Here is a 17,920-nt window from a genome sequence, read left to right as displayed (position 1 = left end):
ATGCCCTTAAGCTTTCCCTTTTAACTTAATTGGTTGAAATCTATAGAATGAATTAATAAGTCAGAACTGGTTGATTAAAATAACATTCTACAGATAACAGAAGAGAAATGTGATTGACACTGATGTTAATAGCTGTCACAGTCAAACATTTTAATGCAGTTTAATCAGTCTTTCCTAGTAAGTAAATTGGGGATACTACTACTGAGCTTCTTTGTAAAGCACGTAGGGTGCGTCTACACTGCAATACAGGCAGTCCCCGGGTTACGTACAAGATAGGGACTGTAGGTTTGTTATTAAGTTGAATTTGTATGTAAGTCGGAACTGGCGTCCAGATTCAGCCGCTGCTGAAACTGACCAGCGGCTGACTACAGGAAGCCCGAGGCAGAGTTTCTCTGCCCCGGGCTTCCTGGAATCAGCCGCTGGTTAGTTTCAGCAGCGGCTGACTTGGGGACGCCTGGGGCAGAGCAGCTGGGGTGCTGCTGGGTTGGTCCAGTAGTGCCGCTCTTAGGCGCTACTGGACCAACCCAGCAGCACCCCAGCTGCTGCGCCCCAGGTGTCCTGATTCAGGATCCGTACTTACGTCGGATCCATACTTACGAACGGGGCTTTTCTCGCCCCGGAGGACACAGGCGGCGGGACCGCCTAGACACGCCACGGTCCCGCCACCCGGGTCCTCCGCGGCTTTGCTCTACGTCTCCCTGGTCTGCTGGGAGGGGCTCCCCCAGCAGACCAGGGAGACGCGGAGCAGCTTTTCTTGCCCCGGAGGACACGGGCAGCGGGACCACAGCGCATCTGGGCGGTCTCGCCGCCTGTGTCCTCCGGGGCGAGAAAAGCCCCGTTCATAAGTACGGATCCGACGTAACCGCGTAACCCGGGGACTGCCTGTACTATTTCAAAATAACTAGCGCTATTCCAAAATAATGTAGTCCGCATCTACACAGCAGGCAGTTATTTTGAAACAGTGTCCAAATACAGTCAAGCTGGAGGACTTCTTACTCTACTCCTGTAATCCTCATTGTATGAGGAGTAAGGGAAGTTGGAAGAAGAGTGCTCTATTTTGAAATAAGTGCTGTGTAGACGCTCCCTATTTCGAAATAAGATATGCAATTGACGTAGCTCAATTTGCATAGCTTATTTCGAGGTAAGCCCTGCAGTGTAGATGCACTATAAGAGACCTATTGATGAAAAATAGTATATACAAACTAGGTATTTTTACTCTTATTACCACAGTACTCTGTAATGGCATGGAACTCGCTGCAATATAACAATTTGTTAATAACAGAGCATCTCTGTAGAAAGGAATCATACTAGTTGCTTCATAATAATTGACTTTCCCTTCTTAAAGTCAAGGATTTCTGAGCACGCCATACATATTCTTCGTCAGTGTCCTCAGGAGCGAAGTGAAAAGGATATCAGCTACATACTAATCACTCTGCAGCCTGTGAAGGCCTTTGGAAATTACTCCACAATTATTCAGAAGAAGATGGCAAAGGCTGCATGGTATTCAAGGTAAGAAGGACAACAAATCCTATGGGGAGAGAGATTGAATTGGTAAAGTCATAGTTCTGCTATACAAGCAAAATATGTCAGTGTTTAGGGCAGTACATAAGAGGCAGCAATAGTATGAATTAGTGTATAGGCTGACATGTAACTAGTTTGTGTAAGACAATAACACTATAGTGCTGATGGTGAATAAAGGCAAGCAAATTGCTACACTTTTTTTTTTTTTAACCAATAACTTGTGGTCTTGTATATGGTCTTTACCATAATGTGTCATGTGCCAGTGAGAAGCACCAAGATGTCACAAAAAGCAATATGTACACTGTCACAAATATAGAAAAGGAGGGAATATGGCTAAAGAAATTGAAATATGTGGTACTAGAAGATTTACTCGGAGTTGCTTGAATCCTTAACTCAATTAATTTTTATTTTTCTTCACTTAAATCATTGCTCTGGGATGGGGCTGATATGAGGGGTTTAGGGTGCAAGTTGCCCTGGGGAGAGAGGACTAAACTAGTCCTCTGTCACGGCAGCAACTCAGGGCCAGGTCAGAAGCACCTCTCCATGATAGCTGCAGTAGACACAGATGGGGGAGGGGTGCATGTCCCTCTGTTCGGGAACAGACAGTCACTCAGACATACAAACAGACTCTGAAATATAAGACAGGACTATGCAGCACTTTAAAGACTAACAAGATGGTTTATTAGGTGATGAGCTTTTGTGGGCCAGACCCTCTTCCTCAGAAGTGGGTCTGGCCCACGAAAGCTCATCACCTAATAAACCATCTTGTTAGTCTTTAAAGTGCTGCATAGTCCTGTCTTTTGTTTCAGCTAGACCAGACTAACACGGCTACATCCCTGAAATATGTATTAGATAGCTGTCCCTTTCTTCACCCTTGCCTTCTGTTGTCTCAATGGGGTTATAGTTGTCCTGGTCCACATCTCTGGCCTTTTTCTGCTCCCCTGTGGTCATTATATGGTATAACTGTCTCTGCTTTCTATTCCATATCCTCTGCTGCCCCCATGTGGCCCACCCTTTCTGTTTTATGAGAAACAATCCCATTCCAGGCACATCCATTTTCCTGGTACAACCAAACCCTTACCTTGCTTTAAGTCAGGTTGGGGAAACTTTTTAGGCTCCAGGATGGGGGACGGCACTGACTCACAGAAAAATCAGTGGGGGGCTGCACACAAGTGAGAAAGGTGGGGGAAACTAAAACCCTCACTGACATGGCCCCCGACAGAGAGGGGAGAAACAACTCCTCACATTCCTCACACATCGGAGCCCAGGGTAGTAGATTTTATGTGCTCCAGCCCCCACATTGGGGCAACAGGTCCCCGGGCCTGAGGTTCTCCAGCCCTGCTTTAAGTTATAATAATAAGAAGCTGCATACCAAATTTGGAGGTCCTAGCTCTTACCTGTTAGGAGGAGCTCTTGAACAGACAGACACATTCACAGACAAAACTCTAAAAAAAAAAAATCTAATATATATATTTAAGGCAGACTTTAATTTTAACATGTTTGTTCTCTGTTTTGCATTAGATGGAGAGGGTTTTTTAAAGACCTTCCCCGTTTGACAATTTTTTAGTTGATATCAAAGATGGTAATAATTGTTCTTTATGAGGGGGTAAGAGAAGTAGTTAGTTGAGATAGGATGGAATGTCGTTGTTACTGTTTTTGTTAAACTCCAATCCAATTTACTAAAAAGACAAAACAAGACAGAGCTGCACAAAATGGGAGATAAAGGAATAGCAAAGGTAGGAAATGCAGCTTGTGTCTCTGGTGTTGACTTACACTTAAAATCTCACTGCTGAAAGAGGGCACAGTCTGATCTCCCACTATGAGACCTAGCAAACTGGTACCAGCATTGAGCTGTTCAGGGTGTTGGTTTTTAGTTGCCTTTCTGGTTACCGGTTCACTGTTGTGTTGGGAGAATATACAGCCTTGACTGGTTAAGCCAGACTCTTATTAGACAGAAGGGTGAAGGGGAAAAAAAGGGATAGGAAAGAGAAGAAATAAGATTGGAAATGAGAGAGGGCATTTTTTTTTGTCTGATCCCTGGGTAGTGTTTGAGATTCATCCAGAGCTGGTAGAGATAGCATTGTCAGCTGGATCCTTCTCTTTGGCCTGGTCTGGAAATGTCTTTGGATCAGGATGATAAAGGTCTGGGGTCTCAGAAGACAGTGGAAATGGTAACGTTTGTTCCAGTGGCCAATTTTTCTCCCTACAGTCTCTTTCATTAAGGACTTCAGAAGATAGCATTGAATATAATATCCCATCCACTCATTGTTTTGTCCGCCAATTAGGCCTAATTTCCAACATGCCAATTTCGGGTAGTTGATTTTTGTTCTCAGACTTTTCTTGTTTACCAAGCAGGATCTTATCACAGTGCTTACATTATATCACTAAATCTTTTTGTTTGGATTAATTCAAAGTCTGTCTGTCTTTTGCACCTTTTCATTCCACGTTTATTGCTACAGTTTATTGTGACATTTTTATGAACTCTCACTCACTTTTCCCTGTTGGGCTCACAATTAGGGTAAATATATAGGCCCAGTTATTACAACAGTCCTGAACTAGGTATGTTTAAATCAAAATCCAAAACTTCATCCATATTTCACACCTTGAGCTTCTATGTAAAAGCATTTATACTATTCCAGTGTGAATGTATGATTTAATTTGATTTTAAAAACCTGACATTTTTGGGGAGGAATTTGGAAGTAGAACATATTTTATGTCTGCCAGCCAGGCCTTACTTATATTAGCACTTTTTCTGCCATGGCTGCAGCTCCGCTAATGTTCACAAAAGTGGGAACCTAGTAATAATAATTATAGTAATATCTAGCTATTATGCCCATAGATATCAAAGGAGGCTATACTCAATTTAGAGATGGGAAACTGAGGCATGGAGAAGTGAAATGACTTACTCAAGGTCACCTAGAAGGCCAGTAGCAGAGCTTGAAATAGAAGTTTGCTGAGTCATCAGCCAGTACTCTTTCCCTTAGGCCAGTGTTTTGCAAATTCATTTGGCCACGGAACCCTTTTAAACTCGAAATAATTTTGTGGAATCCCTATTAACAGCCTTATATATGGAGCTGAAAAAGTAGACCACAAATAAGTAAGGAGATAATAATAAACAAATGTTAAACAAGGTCTGGCTAAGCTGACATTACACAGGGTCACTTATCGTGGCAAAAACAAATGAAAATTGTTTTAAATAAAATTAATAAATGCTTAAATGTTTATTATTATTTTTTAAATAATAAAATGTTATTGTAATGGAATTTTCTCACTGAACCCTTATTTTCACTTTGCGGAACCCCGGGGTTCCACGGAACACCATTTGGGAAATACTGCCTTTTGCCAAAGTATGTAAAGCAAAAGGAGAAGCTGATGCAGTTCATAATTTAGCAATGAACTTAAGACTTTGAAGATTCAAGATATTCAGAACAGCAGTGCTGTTAAAGTCTTCACTGTTCAGAGAATTTGTCCTTTCTAGGTATGAATCCTGCCAAGTAATGATCCAACAGGGCTACACACCACACTCCTTCTATATCTGTCTCTCAGGATCTGGTAGGTAGTAATTTATTAAAAATAAGAAGCAATATTTATTGCTGTGTCATAGGGAGCCAAATTAAATTAAGATTCAGTTTATTTATGTGAAGGGTGTACAGTGTTTTATCAACTTAAGACTCTTTACAAGAGGCCTTTTGAATGTTACAGCATTTTAAAATGAACTTCAGTGAGTTGGCAGCTAGCGCAGTAGTTTTATGTGGGGAAGCCTTGTTTTCTGACCTTTGTCAGGGATTGCTGCACTGATAGAGAACTTTGATAAGTTTCCTTGCCTCTGTATTTTGTTGCTGTTAAAGAAAAACCAAACATTAGATAAATGTTGCCCAAAGATAATTCCTTCAGAATTCTCAGAGCAGAGAGAAGGATTTAATCATAATCTTGAATGAAATCCTTTGAATTTCAAAAAGGTTTATTTGTTTACATTTCTTTGCTATATCTTAAACTCCTAGCTTTGTTCCTTTGAATTCCAAATTGCAGCACAGTGAGACTGATTTTGTATGGTACTGAGTGCCACGGTACTCTGTTTCTCACCAGATCTGACCTCCTGGTGGGAAATTTTTGCCACATTAGCTGGAATTAGAGATACAATAATTTGTTGTGGAGGTCTGTTCTCTCTGAGTTATACATACTTGAACATTCACTAAACCTGACAGAAATTATGCATTTGAATGCTCATGCATGTGTTCATGGAAGGAGTAGAGTACTAGTCATGTTTTAAATAGATCTACTTCCTCACACTGTAATACCGTATTTTCCCGCATATAAGACGACTTTTTATACTAAAAAACATCCCCCAAAAATCAGAGGTCGTCTTATACGCCGGGTATAAACATACTGTAGCTTCGGCTACATACAGAATGTCCCTATTATTAGCTTTTAGCCCGCTGGATGTGCCCTAATACAGTACTGTAGCTTTGGCTACATACAGAACGTCCCTGTGCTGATACTGTATGTACCGCGCTGAGCCAATCACGGCAAGCAGTGTCATCTATTAATGCATACAAAGCCTGCTTGGATTGGCTGAGTCAGAGAGGCGGGCTATTACAACCTTTGCCAATCTGAGCAGGCTTTGTATGCATTACTAGAATACACCGCTTGCCGGGATTGGCTCAGCACGGTACATACAGTATCAGCACAGGCACGTCTTACAAATGATGTCTGTCTTACAAATGTACCACAAGATGTCACTGATGAACTTATGATGTCAGAGGATGAACATGATGAGGATTTTGTACCGGTAAGTCAAAACCATTTTAATTAAAATTATTTAAATCAAATCTGATGTTATTAAATGGTGTTGCCTCGGAAGGGGGGGTAGTGTTATACGGCGAGTATAGGCCAAAACCTATGTTTTAACTGGAAAATTAGGGGGTCGCCTTATACGCCCAGTCGCCTTATACGCCGGAAAATACGGTATGTGTGTTGTTATGCAGCATATCTTCTCTATCTAATCATAATTTGCTAAAACCTAGTGGAAACAATAAAAGAATCAAGTACCTTGCATATTTTGAGACCATTATTGTTAGGGCTGTCAGCTGACATGCGTTAACGCCTGCGATCAACACAGTCCAGGATTAACGTGTTAAATTTTTAACGTGTTAATCACAGACATTAATGCTGCGCTGCCCCTTTGAAACGCCATTGCGGTGCTTCAAAGAGGCAGCACAACGCAGAGTCCGGGATCAGCTGGGGACTCCACAGCTGACCCTGGGCACTCCTGCCCCTTTGAAACACGTAGAGGCTGCATTTCAAAGGGGCATCCGCCTCACAGCTGAGCTGGGAATCAGTTGTGTGGCAGCTGCCCTTTAGAAATGCCGCCTCCGTGTGTTTCAAAGGGGCAGTGGAGCCCGGGGTCAATTGGGAACTCCCCAGCTGATCCTGAGCTCCGTGCTGATCCTGAGCAGCATTTCCAAGGGGCAGCGGAACATGGGGCCCCAGCTGATCCTGAACTCCACCTTGCGCTGACCCCTTGGAAACCTTTGGAAGCACTGCCCTGGCGCTTCCAAGGGGTAGCGCTGCACGGAGCCCAGGGTAAGATGGGGGCTCTAGCTGATCCCAGGCTCTATGCAGCGCTGCCCTGTTGAAACGCCGCAGCAGCATTTCAAAGGGGAGGCATGCATGATTAATTGTGATTACATTTTTTAATCCCTTGACAGCCCTAATTATGTTTGTTTATAAAACCTTTAGTTCCAGGAGGAATTTTGTATTCAATCAATACATATCTGAAGGGTCTGAGTTTTAGGCTCCCTGTCTCCTGGGCAACATATTGTGCCATCTGAAACATGTTGCCATGCACTTTAGACTTTTCTCAGTAGCATATTTGCTAGTGTCCAGGAAATGCCTGTGTTACCTAAATAATTCCTTTCTCTAAGCTCTTAACACCAGTCTGCACTACAGGAAATGTTCCAGACCTTTTGTACCCTTTCAAAGTGTCAGTCTTTGTAATCATAAAAAGTTTAAGTAAACAGTAATTCTGTGTCCCTATCATTTGTCATGTTTTGTAAACCTACCTTCCAGTCCCTATTTTTATTTTCTTTTTGTTTTTGCAAAAACATAAATTTTCGGTTCAAACAGCTTAAAATATCATTTTGAAGCTCACAACAAGCAAGGTAATTCTGCATATACTTCTCATTTAGAGAGGTTCAAACTTTGTTTTTTTATAATTTAACAGCAAATTTTTCATGTTTACCTTGTAGCAACAGTTATCAAGAAGAACAATGACAGTGGTGGGGTAAAGCCTACCTGGTTCTTTAGTCAAGGGGATGCATTTGGGGTGAGTTACAAAGAAGTATGTGAGGTGTTTTAAATAATGCATGAGTGCATGACAGAGTTGAGTCACCCTGTTGTTTTTGCAAGGTACAGTAGACTTCCGATAATCCAGCACCTTTGGGACATAGGTGGTGCCGGATTATCGGATATGCTGGAGTATCAGGAGGTCCCAGTACAGCCGCACGGCTTTTCAGTCAGCTGGCTGGGACCCAATCCCAAACTTCATTTTAAATAAAATATCCTCTCCCCCTCCCCGGAGCAAAACACCCTTCTCCGTGCTGTAACCCGATCCCACTCCACCCCTCCACCTTATGCTCAGGTTCAGGTACAGCCGGCACGTGCGCTGAGCGGCCAGCTTTTCAATCAGCCGGCCGGGAATGCTTGCCATTTTGATGCCAGAGTATCGGGGGTGCCGGACTATTGGAGTTTTACTGTACATAAATTGAGTTTCATGAGTTTATGCACAGATTAGGCATAAAATTGAAATCCCGAGCACTTGTGGAGTTAAATATTCCACATACTCTTCTTGAGAGTTGTTTGCTCAAGTGTCCTTGGGCAACATTTCTACTAGCGATGTAGTATTGCATTCTGTGCACCATTTGGCTAATACTCTGCACTCCCATTACGTTTTGGTGGTGCAGAGATGTATGTCTTTTCCAATATAGGGCCCTATGTACATAAGATGACTTTTTAATGTGTAATTGTTTATTATCTGTTGATTTATTCTCAGTAGCATGAAACATAGTCTCTGTCCCTTAGTTAAATATATATGTAGAAAAGATAGAGAGAAGATTTTCAATTAAAGAAAGACTTTAAAATTGTTTAAGTATTTTAAAATTATAAGCTTTTTCCTCTGACCTCCCTCCTTTTTTATTATTTTCAGGATAGAGAGATTATAAATGGTGACTGTTGGCAGACAACTATTATTATTCAGGAACCCGCTGAGTTTCTCTGTATTGACCGAGAGGTAAATATTTCTTCATTACAAAAAATATAAATGGTTAATAGTCAAACATATGTAAGCTCTCTGTGCCAAATTCTGCCGATAATTACAGCCATGCTATCACTACTGAGTTGCAGCAGTGTTGTATAGGCATAATAAAGGGTCAGAATTTTACCTTCTTTGTTTAGAGACCCTACTGTATCAAATATGATTTGATGTGCAGGAGAAAGATCCTCCACTGATGGCTGTTTTTATATATCATCCTTCAAAAATTTGTTCCATTTGCATTTGACTGATGATCAAGTTCCAACACACCTACTATAAAACTGTCTGGGGTAAAAGTGCAGAATGCTTACCATACATTGGTGATGTGTGGTGTGGGTCAGATTCATGGGATCACACAGTTGATCATATGAATGCAAACACAATCTGAGGTCATCAAACCATGTCTATGCAGCATGGACAGAACCAGATTGGCTAGAGTAAAAATTACCTAGGTTTTTGGGTCAGAATTTCGACACATTCTCTTTTGGAAGACTGGAACAGTTTGAATAACATTTATTTTTGCCATTCTTGTGCACTATTGCATTTTTGGGTTTTGGCTGGGAATTGAAGAGGCTCCTAGCAAAGCCTAGAATACCATGAGTGGACTTCTTCTTAAGGTTTCCAGTCAAACTAGGAATACTGGAAGGGCTAGAACAGTGGTCTCCAACCATTAGAGGTTGCCGGGCGCCAGGGAGCGTGGCCGCTTGCCCGCCAGGCGCCAGAGGGCGGGGACACTTGCGCGCCCGGGGGCGCCCCCCCCACAGCCACATGCCCAGGGGCCAGCGCCCCCTCCCCAGCACCGCGTGCCCAGGGCCGGCTCCGGCACCATGCATGCGCCACGTGCCCAGGGCCAGGCCAGCCCCGAGCACTTGGCGGGCGCACACAAATGCCCGCGGGCGCCATGTTGGGGACCACTGGGCTAGAAATTCCATTTGAGTCTCCAGATTTCAGGGGTGGCGAACCTAAGGCCTGGGTGCTGGATGTGGCCCTCAGCTTGCCTGGATCTGGCCCCTGAGGCTCAGGGTTTGCCATGCTACAGTGGGGCTAGAGCATACAAAATCTACTAGCCTGGGCCCTCCTAGGCTCTCGTGTGTGAGGGGAATGTGTGGAGTGTCTTTCTCTTTCTCAGTTGGGGGCCATGTAAGTGAGAGTTTGTTTTTTCTTTTTTGCTCCTCACTTGTGTGCGGCCCCCAATTGATTTGTCTGTGGATCAGTGGCCAAAAGAGGTTCCCCACTCTGGTTCAAAAACTGGGGAGATTCTTTCTTCCAAACCTTTGAAGATATATCCAACTCTAATTGTTCTACATCAACATGAAGCAGGGTCTTTAAAACACAGTGTTCCAAATTAATCTCTGGTTTGTAGTGACCTCAGTGGCATTACATCAAGGATGAATTTGGCCCAGTATTTCTGAACCAAACACTACTTATCTATAAGGCTGCGAAAGTTATCCACAGGTCATGAAAGTTAGATTCCGTAATTTTCTGGGACCTACCTCCATGACTTTTGCAGCTGTCTGTGTGGTTGGGCTGGAGGTCTGCCTGAGCTACTTGGGCAGCCTCTGTACTTTTCACACCAGCCACTGTTGGGGAAGAGTTGGGCTGCTGCCTTCGTAGCAGCAGTGGGGGTTTTGGACCACACATGCTGCTGCCTGCCCGCTCCAGAAGCACTGGGGAACTGGGCATTGTGCTGCCCCCCATCCATGCCCCTGAGCACCTGTGGTGCCTCCAGGCCATCCCCTGCCCCAGAGCACCCAAGATTTAGTCAAGGTTAAAGTCATGGACAGGTAACCGGGCTAAGAGGTGGATTAAAATATCTTGACTATACATTAGGTATGTCAGCGTGTAGACGACTATACACAATTAATTGATAAGCCTAAACTTATCAGTTAATCCTATGAACTACATACTTTGCCCCCCTGCTTTCTCTGTATCAGAGGCTGCAGGATGGGAGAGGGGGGACAGGCAGGAGCCAGTGCTTGGGGTAGCCGACAAGCCCATGGAGAGCTTGGACCCCTCACAAACAGGGACTGCTTCCACCCCATGCTGCAGCCTCTGATAGGCAGCAGTGCAGGGGGCAGGGGGCTCCCTGGGAGTGGGGCCAGGAGCACTCTGGTTGCTGGCCCCACCTCTGGGTACAATCAACTAGTCATGTAACTGCTAAAATTTGATGTGGTTACACAAGTATTCAATTACACGCTATTTAACATCCCTCCTGGACAGCCAAATAACCGGTCACACATGTACTTTGTTGTTTGTGTGTGCAGTTCTTGAGTGCACGAGCAGTAACTGCATACACATATTAGGTATACGTATACAGGGTTTTTTTTCTGAAAATGTAGGTCTTGATATCCATAAGTAAGCATGAAAGGGGGGGCTTGTAAGGTCAGTTGACCTAATGCAGTGGTCCCCATAATGTGGGGCAGGCCCCCCCAACAGGGGAAAGTTGTTATACTTGTAGAACTAGAACTAGCAGAATCTTGTTAGGGGAATAAGGCAATCTGCCTTCACAATAAACATGGCATAATTCATTTACTAACCCTAGCTACTAAAATTACCCGCCACACATACCCACACTCATATACACAGTTCTACAGATGGAATATAATTACCAGCCTCAGTTGCTCATGCTATTCCATTGGATCCGCGTAAGTCGGGGACTGCCTGTATATCAAAGGAATACAATGAAAAAAGTGAACACATTATTAAACTGACAAATCAGATTTAGTACAGAAGGTGGGGTGAGGAGAAGGGAGGGAAGGAGGGAATAGCTATTTGAGTCAATGAATGGCTAATCAGGGGTGATAAGTGGGAAACTATCTTTGTAATGGTTAGGTAATTAGCATCTTTGTTAAGGCCCATTTGTAAAGTGTCAAATTTAAGCATGAAAGAAAGTTCTGAAGTTTCTCTCTGTAATCTGGTATTAAAGTCTCTTTGAAGTAAGATGCATGTAGTAAGGTTGTTAAGACTATATCTAGGTAGGCTGAAATGAAAAGCAGCTGGTTTTTCCTTGTAAAGATGTCTGATGTCTGATTTGTGGGCATTAATTATTTGGTGAAATGTCTGAGAAGTCTGTCCAATATACATAGCAGAAGGACACTGTTGGCACATGATGGCATAAATTATATTTCTGGATGAACAGGAATATGTGTTCTTGATCATATAACTGACATGGTTAGGTCCAGTGATGGTGGCACCAGAGTAAATATGTGGACAAAGTTGGCAATGGGATTTGTTGCAAGGGAAAGTTCCAGGGTTGGTATTAATGTGGTATGTCCTGTAGTTGTTGGTAAGAATCTTCCTGAGGTTAGGTGGTTGTCTATAGGAGACAATGGGTCTGTCCCCCAGAGCCTCTCGGAGTGTAGTATCCTGTTCCAGTATAGGTTGTAGGTTACTGATAATGCGTTGGAGGGGTTTAAGTTGGGGGCTATAGGTGATAAGTGGTGTTTTATTGTTGGTTTTCTTAGGCCTGTCTTGAAGTAGATGGTTTCTGAGTATTTGTCTGGCTCTTTCAATTTGTTTTTTATTTCCCCCGGTGGGTAATTAAGATTTACAAATGCTTGGTAGAGACCGTGAAGTTTCTGGTCTCTGTCAGTGGGATTAGAGTAGATGCTGTTGTACCTAAGGGCTTGGCTATAGATGATGGATCATATGGTGTGTCCTGGATGGAAGCTGGAGGCATGTAGGTGAGTGTAGCAGTCAGTGAGTTTTCTGTAGAGTGTGGTATTTAATTTTCCATTAGTGATTTGTACTGTGGTGTCCAGGAAATGGATTGAATGATCCAGGCTGAGATTGATGGTGGGGTGTAGGTTGTTTAAGACTCTGTGGAATGCATCCAGTGTTTCTTGGCTATGGGTCCAGCTCATAAAGATGTCATCGATTTAGCGTAAGTAAAGGAGGGGGAAAGGGGACAGGATCTGAGGAAACGTTCCAAGTCAGCCATAAAGATGTTAGCATACTGTGGGGCCATTCGGGTACCTATGGCTGTGCCACTGATCTGGAGGTATAAGTTGGTCTTCCTGTGCCCCAATCAGCCCCGGGCCTAACACACAGTTGAGGGGTTTTAGAACCCAATCTCACCTACCCTGAAAGGGTTCTTCCAGTCCCAAGAAACCAGCCACATCTCCCAGGTCAATTTACACTCTGGATCTTACCCACAAGATCACGCTGGGCTAATCCTTTAGAATATAACATTGAAAGGTTTATTACTAAAAGAAAGAAAAGGATGAGAGTAAGCTTGTTAAAGAAAATGCATTACATGCATCAAATCACCAAGTTCTCAATGCAGGCTCTTAGCAGAGATGTATAAACTGTTGTCTTATAAGTTTCTGGTGTACATCCTATGTCAGGATGGGTCCACGGTTCTTTCTGGCGTGTTGTTCTCCGCAAGGCTGCATCTGGAATCAGCAGCTGAATTGAAGACCAAAATGGAGTCTGCCACATGGCCTTTTATATATCCATCCCTAGTCTCTTCCAAGCTGGAATGGGTCACATGGCCTAGGAACCTATCCTTGTGTCCCAAGCCAACAATCATTATTCTGGCTGATCTGCAGGCATCCAGATTCATTCCTCAGGTGTGTCTTTGGCACCTAGAGATCTATTGTCCTTGGAGCCTCTCTAATTAGCATAGCTATTGAACGAACATTCCTGGCACATTGTTCTGCCTCAGACGGAGAATTTTCCTGCATCAGCACAGAGTACATATTTATAACTCCACATACAGATATTATACAAGTACATGAATAGCATATATAGAATCAGTAGAACATAAGCTTTCATGTGACACCTCACATGGCCCCCTTTGTACCGACTTTTGTGGCAAACACCCTCCTCCGGGGTGCAACAATGATCTTTAGAATCCAATAATGTGATAATACCCAACAACATAAAAGCCTCCCTCACATGGTGGACAATACACAACAAAGTATGTTTAGGAGTCTCCTTCCAACAGATTCCGCCATCAATAACCATCACTACAGATGCCTTCCTCCTAGGTTGGGGAGCCCATCTACATCACAGGCTCGTACAGGGTCAATGGATACAAGATGAGACCAAGTACAATATAAACCTACTGGAGTTAAGGGCCATAAGGAATGCCTGCATGCACTTTCTTTCTCTCATTTGAAACAAAATGGTACAGTTACTCAGACAAACATCTCTATGATGTATTACATCAACAGGCAAGGAGGAGCACGCTCATATCGCTTATGCCAGGAAGCAGTACTCCTCTGGGAACGGTGTATCCCATGAAACATACACCTGGCTGCATCCTATTTACCAGGCAAAGACAGTACGTTAGCAGACAATCTAAGCAGATAATTCCCACAAAACCATGAGTGCGAGATAAACCAATCAATGCTCACTCACCTCTTCAGGAAATGGGGATTCCCAATGGTGGATCTATTCGTAACACACAAGAATGCTCGCTGCCCACAGTACTGCTCAAGAGCAGGCATAGGTCCTGACTCCCGGGAGATGCCTTCAATATAGAATGGAATGCACACCTGGCATACGTGTTTCTGCCTTTTCCACTTATACAACAAGTGATCCTCAAGATCAAGCGAGACAAAGCCAGAATAATACTCATAGCACCCAACTGGCCCAGGCAGACGTGGTACCCGTACCTGTTACGGATAAGCATTTGGTCACCACATCAATTCCCACTAGTCAAAGATGTTGCTGACACAATGAAAAGGTCGAATTCCCCATCCAACCGTCCACAAATTACACTTCTGGGTGTGGATGCTTGTGGTTAAATTCCACGGAAAGAACCTTTCCAAAGGCAGTACAGATCATCTTCACAAGATGACCTGCAAAAAGAAAGACATATTGTCAAAAATGGAAATGATTCATAGCCTGGTGTACTGCCCACAACCATGAACCGCTCCATAGAGGCTTATCATACATTCTACAATACTTGTTAGAACTACATAATGTGGGCCTCTCCATGAGTACCATCAGGGTGCACCTTGCTTCCATTTCCGCTATACATGCTCCTGTACAAGGACACTCAATCTTCACATACCCGTCAGTCAAACGCTTTATATGGGGTTTACACAACATGTTTCCCCTATACAAGGAACCAATCCCAGCATGGGACTTGAACCTGGTACTAAAGGTGCTCATGGGTAAACCCTTTGAGCCTCTTGCCACATGTTCACTATTATACCTGTCAATGAAAGTAGCTTTCCTTGTGTCAATCACCTCAGCAAGACGTGTTGGCAAAATAGTAGCCTTAATAGTGGATCCATCATACACTATATTTCATATGGATAAGGTCACACTTAGGACTCATCCCAAATTCCTACCCAAAGTACCACTGCAACGAACCCATATACTTACCTGTTTTCTTCCCTAAACCACACAAGGACAATAAAGAAGCAGCTGTCCATACTCTGGATGTCCGCGGAGCACTGGCATTCTATCTATAGTAGACAAAGCTCTTTCAGAAAACCCCGTGGCTGTTTGTTTAATCAGCAGAGAGGTCACAAGGGTTGCCTATATTGAAACAAAGACTCTCAAATGGATATCTAGTTAGGTTAAACTAGCGTATACCAAAGCCCAGAGAGAGTCCCCACCAACTGTGCAAAGTCACTCAACAAGGGCAATGGCAGCCACAACGGCATTTCTACAAGGTGTCCCAACAGAACACATCTGCAGGGCTGCCTAATGGGCATCAACAAATACCTTCATGCAACGTTATGCAATACAGACATTTGCTGAGTCAGAGACAACATTTGGCCACACAGTACTCTCGGCCTCACAGGCTCAGCATTCGAAACTCCCACCTCCTACTATGAATACTGCTTTGTAATCACCTAAGGGGGAGCACCCGTGGGGACACTCCTCGAAAAAGAAGGGAAAGTTACTCACCTGTGTAGTAACTGGAGTTCTTCGAGATGGTTGTCCCCGTGGGTACTCCACAACCCACCCTCCTCCCCTCTGTTTCAGAATACAGCATATCTGGGTTAGAGAAGGAACTGAGGAGGGGGGCCGGCCAAGCATGTACAGTAGCTTCTTCAGAACACACACTGGCTCCTTGCACGCGTGATCGGCCAGGGGCATTGCTGTCACGAATTTCTGGCCTCGGGCTCAGCGGCACCGAAGTACCTAAGTAGAGCACACTTGGGGACAACCATCTTGAAGAACTCGTTACTACACAGGTGAGTAACCTTCCCTTCTGAACATCAGCAGGAGGTGAGGGGAGGAAAAGTACCATAAAGGAAGTGGGATATGCAAAGAATATGTTGCATGTCCTCTGCAAAGGATATGTTGGTTAATCTGTCTTTCTTGTAACATTGCTTTCTACCATTGTCATCCCTTAAGTCAGCGTTTCTCAAACTGTGGGTCCCGACCCCCTGGGGGGGCCGTGAGCAACTGAGAAAGGGGTTGCGGTATCACCAGTTTGAGAACCTCTGCCTTAAGTGGTTAGGGAAACGCTTTAAGATAAAAGAAGGAAAGAGTTTGATTATAAATATGTGAAAAGGAGGTTTTTCTGTTTTTAACATTTTTAAACTTATAGGTTCTTTTCTTAAAGGATTTCGTCAAGATATTCCTGTACGATGGGAAAAAAGTGTTTGGAGACCCTGAGCAGATGTGGTTTCTGAGGTAGGATGAAAGAACTTCAGACTTTTCAATTACCATATCTATGAATCAGCTGTGTTGTTAATTGAGTGATGATTCATCATCAGAAAAGTACTGTAGTCCTTTTGACCTGTTACTGTTTTTCTCCTCTTTCACATTGTTTCCATGAGCAAGTCATTTAACTGCTTTTTCTCTGTTTCTCCTTATGTAGAGAAATACAACTCCTCCTCTCAGGATTGTTGTGAATCTTGCTGATTTGACACATTTGAGATCTTCATAGCATTATTAGAAGCACTATTTAGCAAAAATGAATCATTTATTGTTCATTAAGTGTCCCGTCTCTTTTGTCATAGTGACATACTAACTTTCTGGAATAGTTTTACTATGATGATATTTCTTGAGTTTTGAGGATTTGAGAGTTTTTAATTTAACAGTGTGTATTAGTCTTGCTGATCTCTCTAAAATGAACAGGAGTAGAGTGAACTTTTAACATTACAGATGCTATTATACTTAAGTAGCTGTGATGGTCCTCACAGTTTTTTCCTCTGATTTGCTTAGAAGTCTGCACTGTTTTAAAGGTTGGCCCATCCATCTGCTGGAAGACAATCCTGGGAAATGCACAGTCTGCCGTTACAGGTAAGAAAAATTTTAGTGTAGAAAACCAGCATTATCCAAGGAGTTAAGATTATTAAGTATTTAGATTGTGCTGTAAGTTTACATTGTGCTTTACAAATGAGTACGTCTGGCCATAGGGTTATTCACAGTAGTAAGCAGTATGCTCACTAAATATGTGTTCCTTGACCTAGGAACTAGCAGTTTGTGGGTCCTGATACTGCAGTTGGATCTGCTTTGGCTGATCCCTTTGCACTCGCAGAACTGAGATCTCCATGATACAGGATTAACTGACACAGATGTGGTTGCAGAATTCTTATCTAAATAAGGATAAACATAGAGTGCCCACTAAAAATCTAGAATTTACTTAGTGTTAGTCTCTCCACAGATGACTAAAACCTACAGCATGCAACAAAAGTCAACCTAAGATATATAACTCCAGCTACAAGAATAGTGTACCTGGAATCGACGCACCTTAAATCTAATTTCTGCAGTGTCCCCAATGAGGGAGGCCAGTGGGAGGAAACTCTTCTGTCTATGACCCCATGGAGTACTGGGGTCGCTGGGGGCATGATCAGCAGGCACTTTAGAAGGTCCTTACTAAACCCACTAAATTGACCCCCAGATCGCTCTCTGGAGTGTCAATTTTGGGGTAAGTGTTGACCTGCTCCCAGGGAGCAGTCTTGATTGCAGTCTGCAGATATTCCCCAGGGAGCAGTTTGGACTTTTGAACAGCTATGTCCCTTCAATTGTCCAGTCTGGGGTGCCTTTTACATTGTCACTATGAGAGTAAGCCCTCCTGCTCTGCTCTTACACAGCTTCCAGCATGTAAATTACTCCCAGGCATATTGTATGAGTACTATGGCTAGTCACTCTGGTATTACGCTGCAGAGCAAC

At 43.4% G+C, this 17,920-nt stretch overlaps 1 protein-coding gene across 9 annotated transcripts in view; it reads left to right on the top strand.

Moving 5' to 3' along the window:
• Positions 1-17,920, top strand: part of LOC102445688 (cyclic nucleotide-binding domain-containing protein 2-like) — a 44,096-nt gene that overhangs the window by 13,968 nt on the left and 12,208 nt on the right. For 8 of the 9 annotated variants that reach the window (XM_075938722.1, XM_025189534.2, XM_025189530.2 and 5 more), the window contains 6 exons: positions 1,346-1,509; positions 5,000-5,073; positions 7,770-7,846; positions 8,726-8,809; positions 16,365-16,435; positions 16,970-17,047. In XM_075938722.1, the coding sequence (XP_075794837.1) occupies positions 1,346-1,509; positions 5,000-5,073; positions 7,770-7,846; positions 8,726-8,809; positions 16,365-16,435; positions 16,970-17,047 (548 nt within the window). The remainder of the gene's footprint in view (positions 1-1,345; positions 1,510-4,999; positions 5,074-7,769; positions 7,847-8,725; positions 8,810-16,364; positions 16,436-16,969; positions 17,048-17,920) is intronic. The other variant, XM_075938723.1, reaches the window with a different exon arrangement.

The sequence above is a fragment of the Pelodiscus sinensis genome, chromosome 11 (genome assembly GCF_049634645.1).
Source record: "Pelodiscus sinensis isolate JC-2024 chromosome 11, ASM4963464v1, whole genome shotgun sequence".
Lineage (NCBI taxonomy): Eukaryota > Metazoa > Chordata > Testudines > Trionychidae > Pelodiscus > Pelodiscus sinensis.
Note: the sequence above shows the minus strand (reverse complement) of the source record. Positions and strands in the feature narration are given on the sequence as shown.